The sequence below is a fragment of the Mixophyes fleayi genome, chromosome 3, assembly GCF_038048845.1.
Source record: "Mixophyes fleayi isolate aMixFle1 chromosome 3, aMixFle1.hap1, whole genome shotgun sequence".
Lineage (NCBI taxonomy): Eukaryota > Metazoa > Chordata > Amphibia > Anura > Limnodynastidae > Mixophyes > Mixophyes fleayi.
Genome location: NC_134404.1, coordinates 112,963,982 through 112,979,459, shown reverse-complemented (window position 1 = coordinate 112,979,459; position 15,478 = coordinate 112,963,982). Strand labels below are relative to the sequence as shown.

Sequence of the window (15,478 nt, the reverse complement as noted above, 5' to 3'; positions counted from 1 at the left end):
AATGAAAAGCGCTTTAAAAATAGGATATATAACAATCAGGGGCCGTACACATTTATGAGTTATGATAATGGGTAAAAAGGCATGTAAAGAAATGTGTGCTTTAGATGTCTCATAGACATGTTCTACTGAGAGAGAGATATTCTTCTGCCTTTTACTTCTGCAGTGGAACGCATGTGCGTTTACCTTCTACTGAAGTCACAACACTATTATTGGTAAACACTACTTTGCAGCCTGCATCAGTCCTGCATATATGTATTTTTCAAACACTCTTCCAAATCATATTCCAATCCAGCTTGGATGGGAATATGATTTGGAAGAGTGGATGATCCAAGTATTCACAGTACATTTCAACAGTCTTCCAAACTATGCTATCATAGCCGTCTGTATAATCCCCAGTCCCTTCCTGCTCTCTATTTTATGCAGTGTGCTGTTGTCATCACACAGCTATCTCTCAGTTCCCAGCAGAGTTGCACGCATGGGTTATGAGGTCACGTGTGGCTGCATGTATATGTGGACTTTCATTTGCACACAGACTAATATAATACACTAAGCAAAACATTTTCCTTTGGATAACAAGCTTCAGACAGCAATACTTACAATAAATATGTACTCAAATGTCTTATTGAATAGGTTTCTTTTTAAACAGGAGAGAGAGAGAGTCTTCTGCCTTCTACTTCCGCAGTGGAACTTGCGTTCCAAATGCCGAACTTCCTGTAAGTGGAACGCACATGCGTTCCACTGCGGAAGTAGAAGACAGAAGATACAGAGCCAGGTAGCGGGCGACTGCTGCGCCCCCTTGGGCTTGCGCTCTGGGCGACTGCACCGCCCGCACCACCCTAGTTATGGCTCTGTATAAAATCTCTACTTCAATGAAATTTACATTCTGTTGATTTGTTTCTATGTTGTTTTTGTCGTTTTTTACCCTCCAACATACATACACATATTCCCTTCAGTCCAGTATCAGAATGTTAACGACATCCCCACATTTGTAAACTTCAGTCTGGAGAATTCTGCTGTGTGTGCATGAATTGTGGGTAGACTAATTTGGATTGACCGGATGACGTCTTTCACAGCTCTATTGCTGAAATGCCTATTAAACGAGTTGTTCCGGTCTTGTGACGCACATGGTTCTCTTGAGGGATTTCCACCACAATGCAGTGTCCTGGTACTATTAGTGAGGACCTCTGCTACTCAGCTGCTGTGATGACTTGTAAGCTGTGGAAGAGCAGACACATATTTAAATATGATAGCTGGCTCCTTTGGAAGGGCGCATCTCTTTCACTTAGGAGCCAGCTTTAATTTCTAACTGTCGATAGGATCCTTCCTTCCACCCTTATATCATTACAGAAGCTGACCGTGTGGAGGAAGGGCAGGGGGTTTAATTTGCAGTTTGTCGTCTTTTCAGTCTTTATTCACTAGAACAGTGTTTCTTAGCCCTGTTCTAACAGTGCGTTTTCCACATCTTTCCAGAGCACGGATGTATTAATTAGTTACGGACAGTACCACCAAGATTCAAGCAGGCTTCTTCTTTTCACCTGTAAATCAGGAGATCTGAGAAACCTGCACTTTTGAGGGTGTTGATGACAAAACTAAGGACCAAGACTGTTGTTCTGTCTACATGTGTATTATATTTGTTAGTATGAATATATAGCGTTGTAGCTGAATGTAGACTCTGGGTATTTTTTTTGTAGAAGTTGGGGGAAAAAAAAAAGAGGCTTGATTATAGTAAGAGTGCCAATGATATTAGACAAAAGCAGTATTTCTTGAATTTTCTTTATTGTGGTTTCAATTGGCCAAGAAACAAGGACATACAGGAAAACTAAGGTACAGGTTAGTTAAAAGAAAGGTGCTGTAAACAACAGCAATCTGTCAGTTAGCTTTCATTATCTAAACTGTATTGTGAAAATTACAGAATACGAATATTTTATTTTCATTTGTTACTTGTGAATTATCTTTCACAAATGTACTCCCTGCCTCCACTCTTCAGGCATTATATGCTGCAATGATTGCAACCACAGAGGGTAAAAACTAGTACTATTAAAAATGGAAATAAAAAATCTATTTTGATTAAACCACAAATGTATTAGCTAAAAAGATAATTATGATATTTTTTTGTGTACTATAGTATAAGTATATTGATCTACATAAATCATCCATTGGTTTCCTGCTCACTGTAAGGCTATTTCAGATAAGGGCACAAGGACAGTGCGGTGGTCTGGAAGAGACTAAGGACATTTCCTTCCCACACACTGCTTTCCTCCTTCTTCATACTCCTGTTTTGAAATCCATGCCTCTCGAAGGGTTCCCTGTAGGAATAAACAATAAGCACCCTAATTATTTTGTCTCTCCAACTGTATTTTCTATATACATTACTATATTTTTGTGATAATTGTATAAATAAGTTCTAGATATGAGAAATGTTTTGACAGTGAGGGAAGAAGGTCTTACATTATCTTCTAGTTCCCATAGCAAAAAACTGTTCTGTTAATATTTTGTACACAGCTACACATTACAGCTTCTCTATGCTTGATTCCATTTTCCGTATTTTTCCTTCTGTGGCAATGGGCAACAACACAGCGCCACTTCAGTTGTCGAGACTGGATGCAGGAGCAGATTTGGAACTCAGTGACCCTAGGAAAAACTGTGGAAGTGGCCTCATGTAGATGGGACCAGATGAACTGTAGGCGGGGTTAGCACACTAGTTCACCATAACCACCTTGGTGGTAGGAAAGGACACTGTAACATACAATGGTAGGTGGAACCTGTCACAGTAGGCGGGGCTAACACAAACAGGCAAAGCATTGCACTGGCATGTGAGTGGGAGTCTGCACAACAATAGGTGGAGTACACACATCGGTTACAGTTAGTGGTGCAACTTAATCCAACAGCAGGACATTCCCAGGGTTAGCATTAATGTGAGAGTAGTTAGGTCTGGGAAATCCTTGCTATTGCATGAAGCCACCATCTGAGATCATTCTAACTGGTGTCTTGTCCACTATCAATATTCAACAGGTTCTCCCCAGCAGTATAAAAGAAAAATAAATCACATTGCCTCTGCCCACCTGTACACAAAATGGGAGGGTTTCACATCCATGGTGGTGCACATGCCCTTACCCCCAAGAAAAGGTTTCACCATCCCAATGCCCCAAGTACCACCTTCTTAGGGGTAGAAGTGGCATTCAAAGATTAAAAAAATAAACACTTTCTCTTTCCTACCATTGGGGGACACTGCGATACATTGGGGTATAGTAGGTGGACTGGGAGTTTAGGCACTTATAAACTTGTTTGTTCCTCCCCCTCCTCCCCTACTATGCCCCTCCTCTCCAGCTCAGACCTCAGTTTTTTGTAAGTGCCTAGGAGATAGGTCACTTCGGTATAGGCTCCTGCCTATACTTGTATTAGTCTTTAGGTTTTTCACGTTTTTATTTTAATCCCCTTTCAGGTGCAGCGCGGGACTCGTTCCAAAGACCCAGGAGAGTGAGTAGGACACAGCTCTGCTCACTCTGGGTCCCAGCGCAGGTAAGAGAAGCCTTGGGCTCACTTATCTAGCACCTCTGCCGGAAATCCCCTAGCAAAGAGGGGACCAATTCTTTTATTAAGGGTCTGCCACAGCTATTGTTTTTAGGGGGCCAGCAGTGGCAACTTTAAAAGCATCGCTCACCCTATATAGCGAGTTCCGCCGACTGCAGCCGCAGCAGACCTCTAGAACGGACAGGAGGATGCTGTAATGCTCCTCGTCTGCCCCCCTCTTGCCGGCAGGCCCACCCAGCGTCTCACCCCTTGAAACGAGCAGTGGGTGGACACAGCAGCGTCCGCACTCAATAGGAGGCGGAACGTCTGCAGAAGCCGCACACGCACCCTGGGCACAATTACAATTAGCGTTGTGCAGACACACAGCGCCAGCCATATTGCTACAGGCAATAGGCGGCGGAGGCAGCAGGAACAGGAGGAATTGAGGGAGGAAATTCCCCTCTACCCCCTATGAACTTCATGGCGCGTACGGTGGCCATATTGGAAACGGAGACACGCTGCTGCCCGCCTCTCAGCTGGTATTGAGTGTATCGTTGATACTAATCCTATTGAAAACGATGGTGAAACGATTGAGAGTGTCTTAATGTGTTTATCTTCTCCACATACAATGCTGTAACACTCGGTTTTGGGGAGAGTGGTGTTAGTTATAGTAATACCTTGTATACAGACTCGGTAATTTTCTATTGCTTCAGCCAGCAGACTACTATAAAGAGAGAGAGCCTTACTTTATTGATCTGGTAATTTAAGACTATGGCTGAAAAGGGAACAATAACAAGCAAAAGACCCTCTGGTTCTGCTGTTATACTATACCTGTACCAAGTGTAAATGTAAATTACCTATTGCACAGGGCATCAGCTAATTTATCTCAGAGCCTGGAGATTGGTGGCTATTGTGAGGATTACCTAGTATATAGTCTTGGTAAACCCCTGCTATACTGTGATTATGTAGATATATAAAAATGGATATTTATATTATACATTTTTCTCTGACATGCCATTATGCCTAAAAAGGAGGGGACTCCCAGGGGTCTGAGACCCTCTGGTATATTTGGACTACATTATATAGGTGCCACAAGAATAATATATAGACTTACTCCGTGTAAAGGCAGCAGCTAATAGGGCCGTATTGCAATGTGTATATAATATATGTGCCCAGAGGAAAAATAACAGTTTTATTCCGTAACTCCTGCCTTACCAGGGTATTATGGCTAAAAAGGGCCACCTCCAGCAGTAAGCCACACTCTGGTTCACCTGTATTGCATAATATATATATATATAAATTTTCCATAGGCAAAAAACCTTACGGTTTAACATGTCGGATTAAGGTTCCTTACACACCATCTAAAATGTAAGAAAACTATTGAAACTCTTCTACTTTTTTATGAAGTTGCTCTAATGTCTCTTTCTAAGACACGCAGGCCCTAAACTACGATAAATCTAAACTAACAAAATGTAATAGTACTGCATGTGTGTATTCCAGTGAACATACAAATCTGTGAATTAGCAGCTTCACCATTTTGTGAGTGACAGCAATCTCACTCCATGATAGTGCTGAATCTGCAGCTAACCACAGGATGTGATGGCATACCATGTCTGTATTGCGCAAGTAACATGTCCATTAAGGTTTCTGCCTTAATCGTCGTAATTTCATTGCTTTTTGGAGTTTGAGTGGAAGAGTTTCAATAGTTTTCTTACATTTTAGATGGTGTGTAAGGAACCTTAATCCGACATGTTAAACCGTAAGGTTTTTTTTCCATGGAGAATATATATATATATATATATATATATATATATATATAAATATTAGAGATGGGCGACCTAGACCGAACCCACCCGAACTTTGGGGTACTCTCGCGCCTGTTCGGGTTCCAAAACTAGGCAAAACGTCGTCGGAGCTCGCGAGTTTTGGAATCAATAAATTCCTGGCTCAACGGCATTCAAGGCCATTTGACAGAGGGACAGAGAAGGGTTAGGTCACAGTAGAGCAGGCAAAGTGATAGAGTAGAAATAGGAGGATGGGTATTTTTCTGAATTTGCACTAATAAGTGTATGGTCTAATATACACCCTTATAGAAGAGCTGCTTTGGTCATTTTTATTAATCTAAAAGTCTTTGCAGGCTTTTTTTTCTTAGTTTCCACTACTAAGTGTAGGGTCATAATGTGTTTGCTGGGAATTTCAATGCCTTTTTACTGCATTGTCTAGCACCCTGGATTGGTGTCTGTCTGATAGAAGCATGCATCCCAGGGTGTGGGGGGGAGGGCAGCGCTCGTTGCCATGTATTAGCTGTAGAATTACTCACTTATCTAAGAAACAGGTGGAGCGATCAAATGAACCATAACTGGTTTCATGATCCATGGACAATTCCATCTTGCACCACTTTTCTATACTGCCACTGCTGTGTGCCAATGTGTTCTAGATGTGCTAGGAACTGCCGTGTGTTTGTGTCATTGCTCTGACGCTTACCATCCAGCCAGGTCGCTGCAGTCTTAGGCTGAAAGTGTATGAAAATATTGTGATCTGTGAGATGGTAAAAATTGAATGGCAATCACTGGAATTTAGTGATAGTGAGGTTAATAATAATGTAGGTACAAAATAATACATAAATTATGTGATTTTTTTACCCCAAAAAATGAAATTTTGTAAAAAAAAAAAAATAGCTAACAAAACACACGAGGGTGGTTTTGGCAAAACCAAAACCTGAAGCTAATCCAGATCCAAAACCAAAACACAGGGGTCAGTGAGCATCTCTCATATATATATATATATATATATATATATATATATATATATATATATACACACAGGTATAATATCCTTCATGTAGGATAAACCATTAATACAAAAATCTCACGTTACTCTGCTTTTTCATGGTTTCACTGATCACAACACAAAACTGGTCAGTTGTGATGTAGTTTGCTATGTTTATACAGATATATAGACATTGCCTCCAGAATTGCAGCCTTTGGAGAGTGACATTGCATGAAACATCCAAGTACAGGGAATTGTGTCATCGCTTCTTTTTATATAGTGCCAATCAGATTATGCAGCTTTATACAGAGAATATTTGTCATTCACATCAGTTACATTGGAGCTTACAGTTTATATTCCCTAACACACACACACGGGTCCATTGTAGTCAGACCTTTCAGTATGTTTTTGGACTGTAGAAGGAAACAGGAGCGCTTAGAGATAACCCGTGCAATCAGGATGTCTTCGTAGCATCCAATATTTCTAGATCAATAAAACTGTAACAATTTTTAACTGGCATTAATAAAACAATATATTCATGCAGCATGGCATACACCGGAGAGAATATCCTCCCTCAGTAATGTTCTCTGTACGATAGTATAACTGTACGAATCAATACTGTTATAGCCTCGGATCAATATGTACACTTATCTTTATCATCTGTAGTGTTACCTATAGTTTGGTTGGTTATCGGTTTGCAGCCTACAGATATTGGTAGCAATGTCAATAACACAGCTTTACAGCTTTACGCACGTCCCAGTGTCTGTGTGACAAAAATATTTACAACCAATTTACATTTGATGAGAAAAAAACTTTGGCTTCAACAAATCCTGTGTTTACCCCGGTACCCTACTCTTCCCCCCCCCCCCCCCCCCATTGCAGATCTGCATTATCTCTCAGCATCTATGTTTAAGGATATTCCATCTCTGTCGCCAATCCAGGGGTGTCATAATGACTGTCGCAGTAATGGACGCACTCTGAGATTACTAGATTTACTAAAGGGCGGTTTGCTCAAACCGCCGCTTTTTGACTATTTTTCCAGTGGTTTTGAAACTGCCGGATTTACTAAAGCCCAAACCGCCTTTAAAACGGCCAGAATTTACATTTTTCAAAACTACCACTTTACCACTCGCCATCCGATTTCAATAATGATGAACATATAAACAGCCAGATTTACTAAGCTGGTCTTTTAAAAAAAAAAAAAACGCTGCAAAACCGCCATCCAAATGGCCAAAATGAAAGAGGTGCTTGTGAGAGGTGAGATTGTTCAGACTGCTGCTGTTTGAGCTATTGTGGCATTCAGAACATAAGAGGAATCCCCTTTGACATTTAATTTATTTGGGCAATCATTATTTTTTTTATTAAGGGGCAAAATAATTTAATAGTAAATTATGTGGGAATTTTTTTGTTTCATATTTTTTTAAACGAACACTATTCTAGAATTATATTATGTGGGAAATGTGAATATATATTATTAGCTGATTGATAATCGTGGATATTATTTATGTTGCACAATTTATACTTACATATTGCCCTAATAATATAATAATTAAATAAATGTATCCCTTTAATATAATGAAAAAAATTTTCCCCCTCATAAGTTAATATTAAATTAATTTTGCTCCTTAGTCAATACATAATGATTGCCCAAATAATTTAAATGTCAATCGTGCTTCCTTTTATATTCTCAATGACAAAATAGTTCAATCAGCACGTTTGAGCAAGCAAGCCATTCTGAAGCAGGTATTAAAACTGTCCTGTCTGTTGGATGGCGGTTTTGATTCTTAGTAAATATACAGTAAAATATAGAGAAACTGGGCAGAGGCTGAAATATGGTAAATGGATGCTCGTCCAGCAAATACGCCACCGAAGGTGGCTCCTGCCAGACTCGCTTTGTTGGGGATACGGAGATGAGTCTGGTTGGGGACACGGAAAGAGTGATGGTTGGGCTAACTTATAAGGGTATATTTTGTTGGTGCCTCTTAAGTACACAAATAAATTGCTCAGAGATGACAGTTTATCTTTAATAGTTTCTAATCCAGATTTAATGTAGATTTGGACACACAGTGTGGTTTGCTGCGAATAATACGCTTTTTACTCCTGCGCGTGTGCACTGGTTACGGTTGTGGCAATATGAAGACTGAACTGCATCTTGCCCTTAAGACCCCTCGAGGCTCATTATGATTGAAAAGGCGGAAGTGGAAAGGAGGATGGCTGTAAGCGTAAGCAAAATACGTTATGGGCGTGTTGGGGCAAAATACGACTTTTTACAGTATAATGGGCATATTTACACACAATTATTATTTTTTTATTTATTTATTTTTAACAAATCTTTAGTTATATTTACAAAGAATAATGGCAATTTTGACAGACAAATAATCTGGCAAAAGAACATCCCCTACGGCTCAACTTTCTACAATCGAGGTATTAAAACTGAACCTAGCTATTTGTGAGTTAGGCAGGGAGAATAATATACTAAGATCATCAGGACCACAGCCCTTCCAGTGGACCAGATACTGCAGATCTCTCCTGGATCTGCAGCAGTCCGTGATTGATTGAATAACATATTCCTTCTGGCCCTTCTACCTCTACTGCAGGAGGAAGAACCATCTTTCATTGGGCAAATGGATCCTTCGCCACCAGTTTCAAAAGAGAGACGTGAATCAAACTGATGTAGAAATGACATGAATGGGATTTTTCTTTTTATATTTTAGGCTTGCACCCTCCACCACCTCTGGTTATACTTTCATCACTTATCAGTAACATGAGGTCAGAGCTTATTATGACATCAGATCAGGTGACATAGTTTCCATGGAGACCATTATGATGAAATGATCATGAGACTATATAAAGGACCAGAAACTGCTGCAGTCAGTCAATCAGGATGTCAGTTGGGAGGGTGACGCCGAGGATCACTGATACCAGCGAAGAGAATGAAAATCAGGGTTGCTCAAGTAACTTGTTCTTTTAACAGTTACTGCGTGGGATCCCCTGCTCTCTTTGAATGTTGCAGGATTGTGTGAGCACTATAGGCAAGACCCAATCACATTCCAGTTCTAATATATGGATGTTATTCTGTAGAGGTAAGTGAGAAGCATTAATTGTATCTGTATAGGCTCCCTTCCCTCTTCTGTATAGATGAATCAAATTGTAAGCCCTAGTGGACAGGATTCATCTCATTAGATTGTAAACTCCTTTGAGCAGGGCTCCCTCCCTTGTTCTGTGTAGATTAATCAAATTGTAAGCCCTAGTGGGCAGGATTCATCTCATTAGATTGTAAACTCCATTGGGCAGGGCTCCCTCCCTTGTTCTGTGTAAATGAATCACATTGTAAGCCCTAGTGGGCAGGATTCATCTCATTAGATTGTAAGCTCCTTTGAGCAGGGCTTCCTCCCTTGTTCTGTGTAGATGAATCAAATTGTAAGCCCTAGTGGACAGGATTCATCTCATTAGATTGTAAACTCCTTTGAGCAGGGCTCCCTCCCTTGTTCTGTGTAGATTAATCAAATTGTAAGCCCTAGTGGGCAGGATTCATCTCATTAGATTGTAAACTCCATTGGGCAGGGCTCCCTCCCTTGTTCTGTGTAAATGAATCACATTGTAAGCCCTAGTGGGCAGGATTAATCTCATTAGATTGTAAACTCCTTTGAGCAGAGCTCCCTCCCTTGTTCTGTGTAGATGAATCAAATTGTAAGCCCTAGTGGCCAGGATTCATCTCATTAGATTGTAAGCTCCTTTGAGCAGGGCTCCCTCCCTTGTTCTGTGTAGATGAATCAAATTGTAAGCCCTAGTGGGCAGGATTCATCTCATTAGATTGTAAGCTCCTTTGAGCAGGGCTCCCTCCCTTGCTCTGTGTAGATGAATCACATTGTAAGCCCTAGTGGGCAGGATTCATCTCATTAGATTGTAAGCTCCTAGGAGCAGGGCACCCTCCCTTTTATTTCTATACAGAGCTATATATGATCCAGGATGAATATTGATTGCCATGCGTGGAGTCAGGAAGAAATTATTTTTCCCTCTGAGAAAAATGAAATGTCTCTGAGGGGTTTTTCGCTTCCTCTGGATCTATAAGAAGAGTAACTGAAGCCAAATCACTGAGAGCTGAAACAGGACCGAAACAATGGACATAATTACCAGAAATACTGGTGAATTTCACCTGTATGGATCAACAAACATTTCAACTTTACACGTTATCTCTGCAGCCCCTTAATGCGCAGAGGGAAGGGCAGTCCTCGCAGCCATGGTTCCCCAGAGGTTTCCTCCACAGGGGGGTTTTTCCTCTCCTGAGCGCTGAAGGATGACTCTTCGTGAGTCCAGGGGTATCCGTTATCATGGTTCTCTTATAGAACAAGTTTGTAAAAGACATAGGACAATGTTCAAACACGTTCCTATTTTATGCAGAATTACAAATGTATGTCTTAATTTGAAATAAAACATCAACAATATTTCAATTGCATTTCTGAATATTGTTAAATAAAAAAAAATATTTCAAAATAAACTGAGTGTGTGCAGCTTAATTCAAACAAGAATCACACAAACACAATGATCAAATTAGGTAAAACTAGGTAACTGGTTGGTTATCAATGGAGTTCTGGGAGCATGGGGAGGTGATGATTGTGAGACAACGGATAGGGCTCCGCCACACCTCCAGTCCCATCAGAGCCTGATTTTGGGGAGAGTGACTGGGAGAACGAATAGCTTCCTGCTGGTCTGCATGGTCACCCCCCCATAAGCCAAGACTAGGGGGTGCCCATAAGAAGCACACACACAGGGACCCTAGAGGCCTATTGGAGGCCCTTAGTACCACGGATACAGACTGCCAGCTGATATACAGAGGAGGTTTGTTTATAACCAATCGGTGGTTCAGCAGGACATGAGCCGTCCCCATTCCGCAATACTCTTTGATGCTATCTCATGTTAGGAATTCTGGGAAAGTGATTTATTCTGCAAAAATACCAGATGGAAATAAGAATGGAAGGAAGGGTCACATGACTACTAGGTAATCATTATCAATACAGGTACAGTTAAGGTTTATTTTATTTGGAAACCATTAACCAGATAATAAAGAAAATCAGAAAGGAAGACTGTAAATAATTGCTGCTATTTGGTGATAATGTCATGCACACAGACATGATCAGAAAGTGTCTCAGTTATTGTGAGGAGCTCTGCTTCACAACTGTCAGTAGGAGAGGAAAGCTAGGGGTAGTAACTTAAAAGACTGGGTTCTATTTATAATTTAGTATATTTAAGGCAAAGTGCATCAAAATATAGAAATAATCCCGTCTTCAGAAAGCATAGTCCCGTGTATTTTGGATAATAGATCCCATAGCGGTAGTGTAAAATAATGTAATGGTGATAGGTGATTTCTCAGCCTCTTGGTCACACTATGGGTAATCCCACTCCAACAGACATTGGCTAATTAATAACTAATATATATTTACATAAAACGCTGTGTATGACATACATAAAAAAAATACATACATAAATACGTAAAGGTTGTAATGGGACTTTTCCAGAAAGAAACAACAGCTTAGTGTAGTGTTAAATAAAATGAAATTCCTAATGTGTGGAATGCTCTAATATTCTTTAATGTACAAGTCGTTAGACACCTGGATACCTGGGTACAGTGTGGGTCTAAGTAAACACCACTGACCTGGGCGCAGACGCTACAATTTTTCTAGATTTGCTTTTTAGGAGCTGAAAAACTTGTTTCTGATACTTTTAAAAATGACTTTGTATAGATTATAATGAAAAATATAAGTGGATGCAATTTCATATGAATATAACTCTTGTACATCTTAAGTGCAAAACCAAGCAAGACAATTGTCTGAAATGCACATTTGCTCTGATAAGTGCAGACTGTAGTTAAACGCAAAGAGAGAGTTCACCACAAGAAAGTAGGATATCAAGGTATATTTTTACAATTTGTTTTTCGTTGTTGTGAGTATCAAAAGTTTTTTTTATTTTTTTTAATACTTTTTAAGAGTAAGTAGTGTCTAATACCACTGTATTAATATACTACAGTACTATACTCATATAGCCTTAAGACACACAGGCCCTAAACTACGATAAAGCTAAACTAAGAAAATGTACTGCATGTGTGTATTCCAGTGAACACACAAATCTGTGAATTAGCTGCTCCACCATTTTGTGAGTGACAGCAATCTCACTCCATGATAGTGCTGAATCTGCAGCTAACCGCAGGATGTGATGACATACCATGTCTGTATTGTGCAAGGAACACGTCCATTAAGGTTTCTGCCTTAATCGTCGTAATTTCATTGCTTTTTGGAGTTTGAGTGGAAGAGATTCAATAGTTTTCTTACATTTTAGATGGTGTGTAAGAAACCTTAATCGGACATGTTAAACCGTAAGGTTTTTTGTCTATGGAATTTCATGGCTTTTTGTAAAGTAAAAATATTGATAATAAATTTATAAGCCTAAAATTGTATGGCGTTTAAAAATAACTTGGCTAATCTAATTTCCAATATTTTTCTTAATCCCTTTTTTTAATATTGCTCTATTATACTAACCTCTGCCACCTTTGTTGTATGACCGTCCCAACTATCCACTACAGTTTTGATAAAGTAATTTTTCCTAAGATTTCCTCTAAACCTAGCACCCTCCATTACAATGCATGACTTTCTCTCACACATGCCCCAATGCCCACCAGCTTTGTGATCACATGCACACATGCCATTGCCAGCTTTATTCTCATGTCACCCCCTACGCACCAGCTTTTCTCTCACGTCACCCCCATTCACACAAGCCTTTCTCTCACTTGTCACTGCCTATGCACCAGATTTTATCTCACATCACCACTTCTGCACCAGCTTTTCTTTCACATATCATACCTTGTGCACCAGCTTTTCTTTCACATCACCCCTGTGCACCAAATTTGCTGTGGGGATGGAGGGGGGGGGATCAGGATCGCAAACACAGTGCTGGGGGAAGGGATCACAAATACACTGCTGTGGGGAGGGAGGGGGGGATCGGAAACGTAAACACAGTGCTGGGGGGGAAGGGATCACAAATACACTGCTGTGGGGAGGATCAGATGACAGGCAGAGGAGTAGGGGATCAGATACATCCAATATGATTATATCATCCTGCTGCTAGATCCAATTTTGGAGTTCATCAGTTGCTGTCATCTACATATCTCTGTTAAATCAGAGGGTTGTAAATGTCTGATCTTATTACCCTGACAGTTATGTTCTTCATAAGTCATCTAGTAATATCTGATGCGCTATTAATTCTAAATGTTAATTCAAAAGAGCATCAATGTCCAATGTTGTATTATGTTATATTAAGTATACATCACTTAACACGAGAGTATGAATAGTAATTGTTCAATCAATCAATCCTCTGTTTTACACATACATCGGAGATAGTCACCGGAGGCAGAACATAAGCATCCTAGACCATATCTAATGTACCAAAACAGACAAGCCAAAATAGAATGAGTTTCTTTTATAGTATTAGAGTAATGTCACTCCGGCATTCCAAAGAATAGTTGATTTCCAATTAGAAAATTGCATGCTGACACGTTAAATTAGGAACTCCCATCGCCTGTCATACTGGAGTCCTGGGGGTAAATGTATCAAGGTGCGATTTTGCAAATCCAGCGATTTTCTCGGGAGAGTTGAAACTCGCAGATGTATGAAGCTGAGATTTTATGTAAAATCGCCAGAGTTGTGCTTCTGTCAAAATCGATATTTGCAAAATCGATAGAGATCAAACTGCCGGAATGGAGTGCTGAGTGCATTCCCCATCCATTTCGGCTGCCGGAATGGAGTGCTGAGTGCATTCCTCATCCATTCCGGCTGCCGGAATGGATGGCTGAGTGCATTCACCATCCATTCCGGCTGTAAATGTCTCTAATTTGTCTGTAGTTTACAAATCAAAATCGGTATGCGGGGGAACACACAGCCATATTTGTGCTCCCAAGTGAAGCCACATATACTACACCCAGCACAAGACTCTATCTGACATGTGCAACGTTATGAAGTTTTCTGAAATCCCCTATCTTTAAAATGGGGCATGTTTTACCAAATTGTAAAAAAACTGTAACTTTCTGTTAGGAACTCCCAAGCCTGTACAGTGAAACTGGGGGACTACTGTGAAGGCCCGGTGTTCGCTGGAGCCCCTAGTGGTGGGGACAGACTTGGCTGCGGACCGACCGAGGGTCGAGTAACGTATACTGACTTAAAGGAGCACCCAGGAGTGGAGTGATTGGCGGGCTGTAGTGAAGAGGGAATCCAAGGTCAAAGGTCACTAGCACAGGGACAAGCGAAAGGTTAGACACAGGCAAAAGAAGCAAAATCCCGAATTCAGGCAAAAAGGTCAGGGTCAGAAGCGAAGGTCAACACACGGGTAGTCAATCCAAGGTAGCAATAACCAACAGAGAGTACAAGCAGGCAGCAGAACTGAGGACAGAACGCTATAACCAGCAGTGAGGCTGCAGACCTCACTGCCCTAAATACCAAAGGCCACCAATCAGAGCCTAGCTCTGAGTCTCACACAGCCCCTATACTAATTAAATTAATCAGCCCACAGGCTGTGTTAATTTGCGCGCATGCGCCCGGCTACTAGTACCGCCGGGACGCAGCGCCAGATGAGAAGCGTCCGACCGTTGCCTTGGCAACAGCCGGGCAGGAACTGGAAATAACGTCCCGGTCGTCAAGGTAACGGCCGGGACGCCAGAGGGCACAGGAAGCGAGCCGCGGCGGCTGTGAGTAACGCCGCGGCTCGTGACACTTTCTCAAACTTGTGAACCCTCAAAAGCACTCCTCAGCCCTAATAGCTTTCTAACAAAACTTACGACTGTGCCCTTATAATATATTGGAGATTACTCCTATACATTACAGTTATCTGTTATAATTGACTTCATGTATGTAGGAATGGAGTGCTGAGTGCATTCCCTATCCATTGTGGATGCCGGAATGGATTTCTCAGTGCATTCCCCATTCACGTATGCAGGAATGGAGTGTTGAGTGCATTCCCTATCCATTGCGGATGCCGGAATGGAGTGCTGAGTGCATTCACCATCCATTCCAGCAGCCGGAATGGAGTGCCGAGTGCATTCCCCATCCATTCCGGCTGCTGGAATGGAGTGCTGAGTGCATTCCCCATCCAATCCTTTTTGCCGGAATGGTGTGCTGAGTGCATTCCCCATCCATTCCTTTTTGCCGGATTGGTG

General features: G+C 41.0%; 1 protein-coding gene across 1 annotated transcript in view; it reads right to left on the bottom strand.

Moving 5' to 3' along the window:
- Positions 1 to 1,768: 1,768 nt before the first annotated feature.
- LOC142142747 (actin-like protein 6A) overlaps positions 1,769 to 15,478 on the bottom strand; it is a 79,888-nt gene continuing 66,178 nt past the window's right edge. The window contains exon 14 of the mRNA XM_075200578.1: positions 1,769 to 2,306. Coding sequence (XP_075056679.1) covers positions 2,226 to 2,306 — 81 coding nt within the window. The 3' untranslated portion in view covers positions 1,769 to 2,225. The remainder of the gene's footprint in view (positions 2,307 to 15,478) is intronic.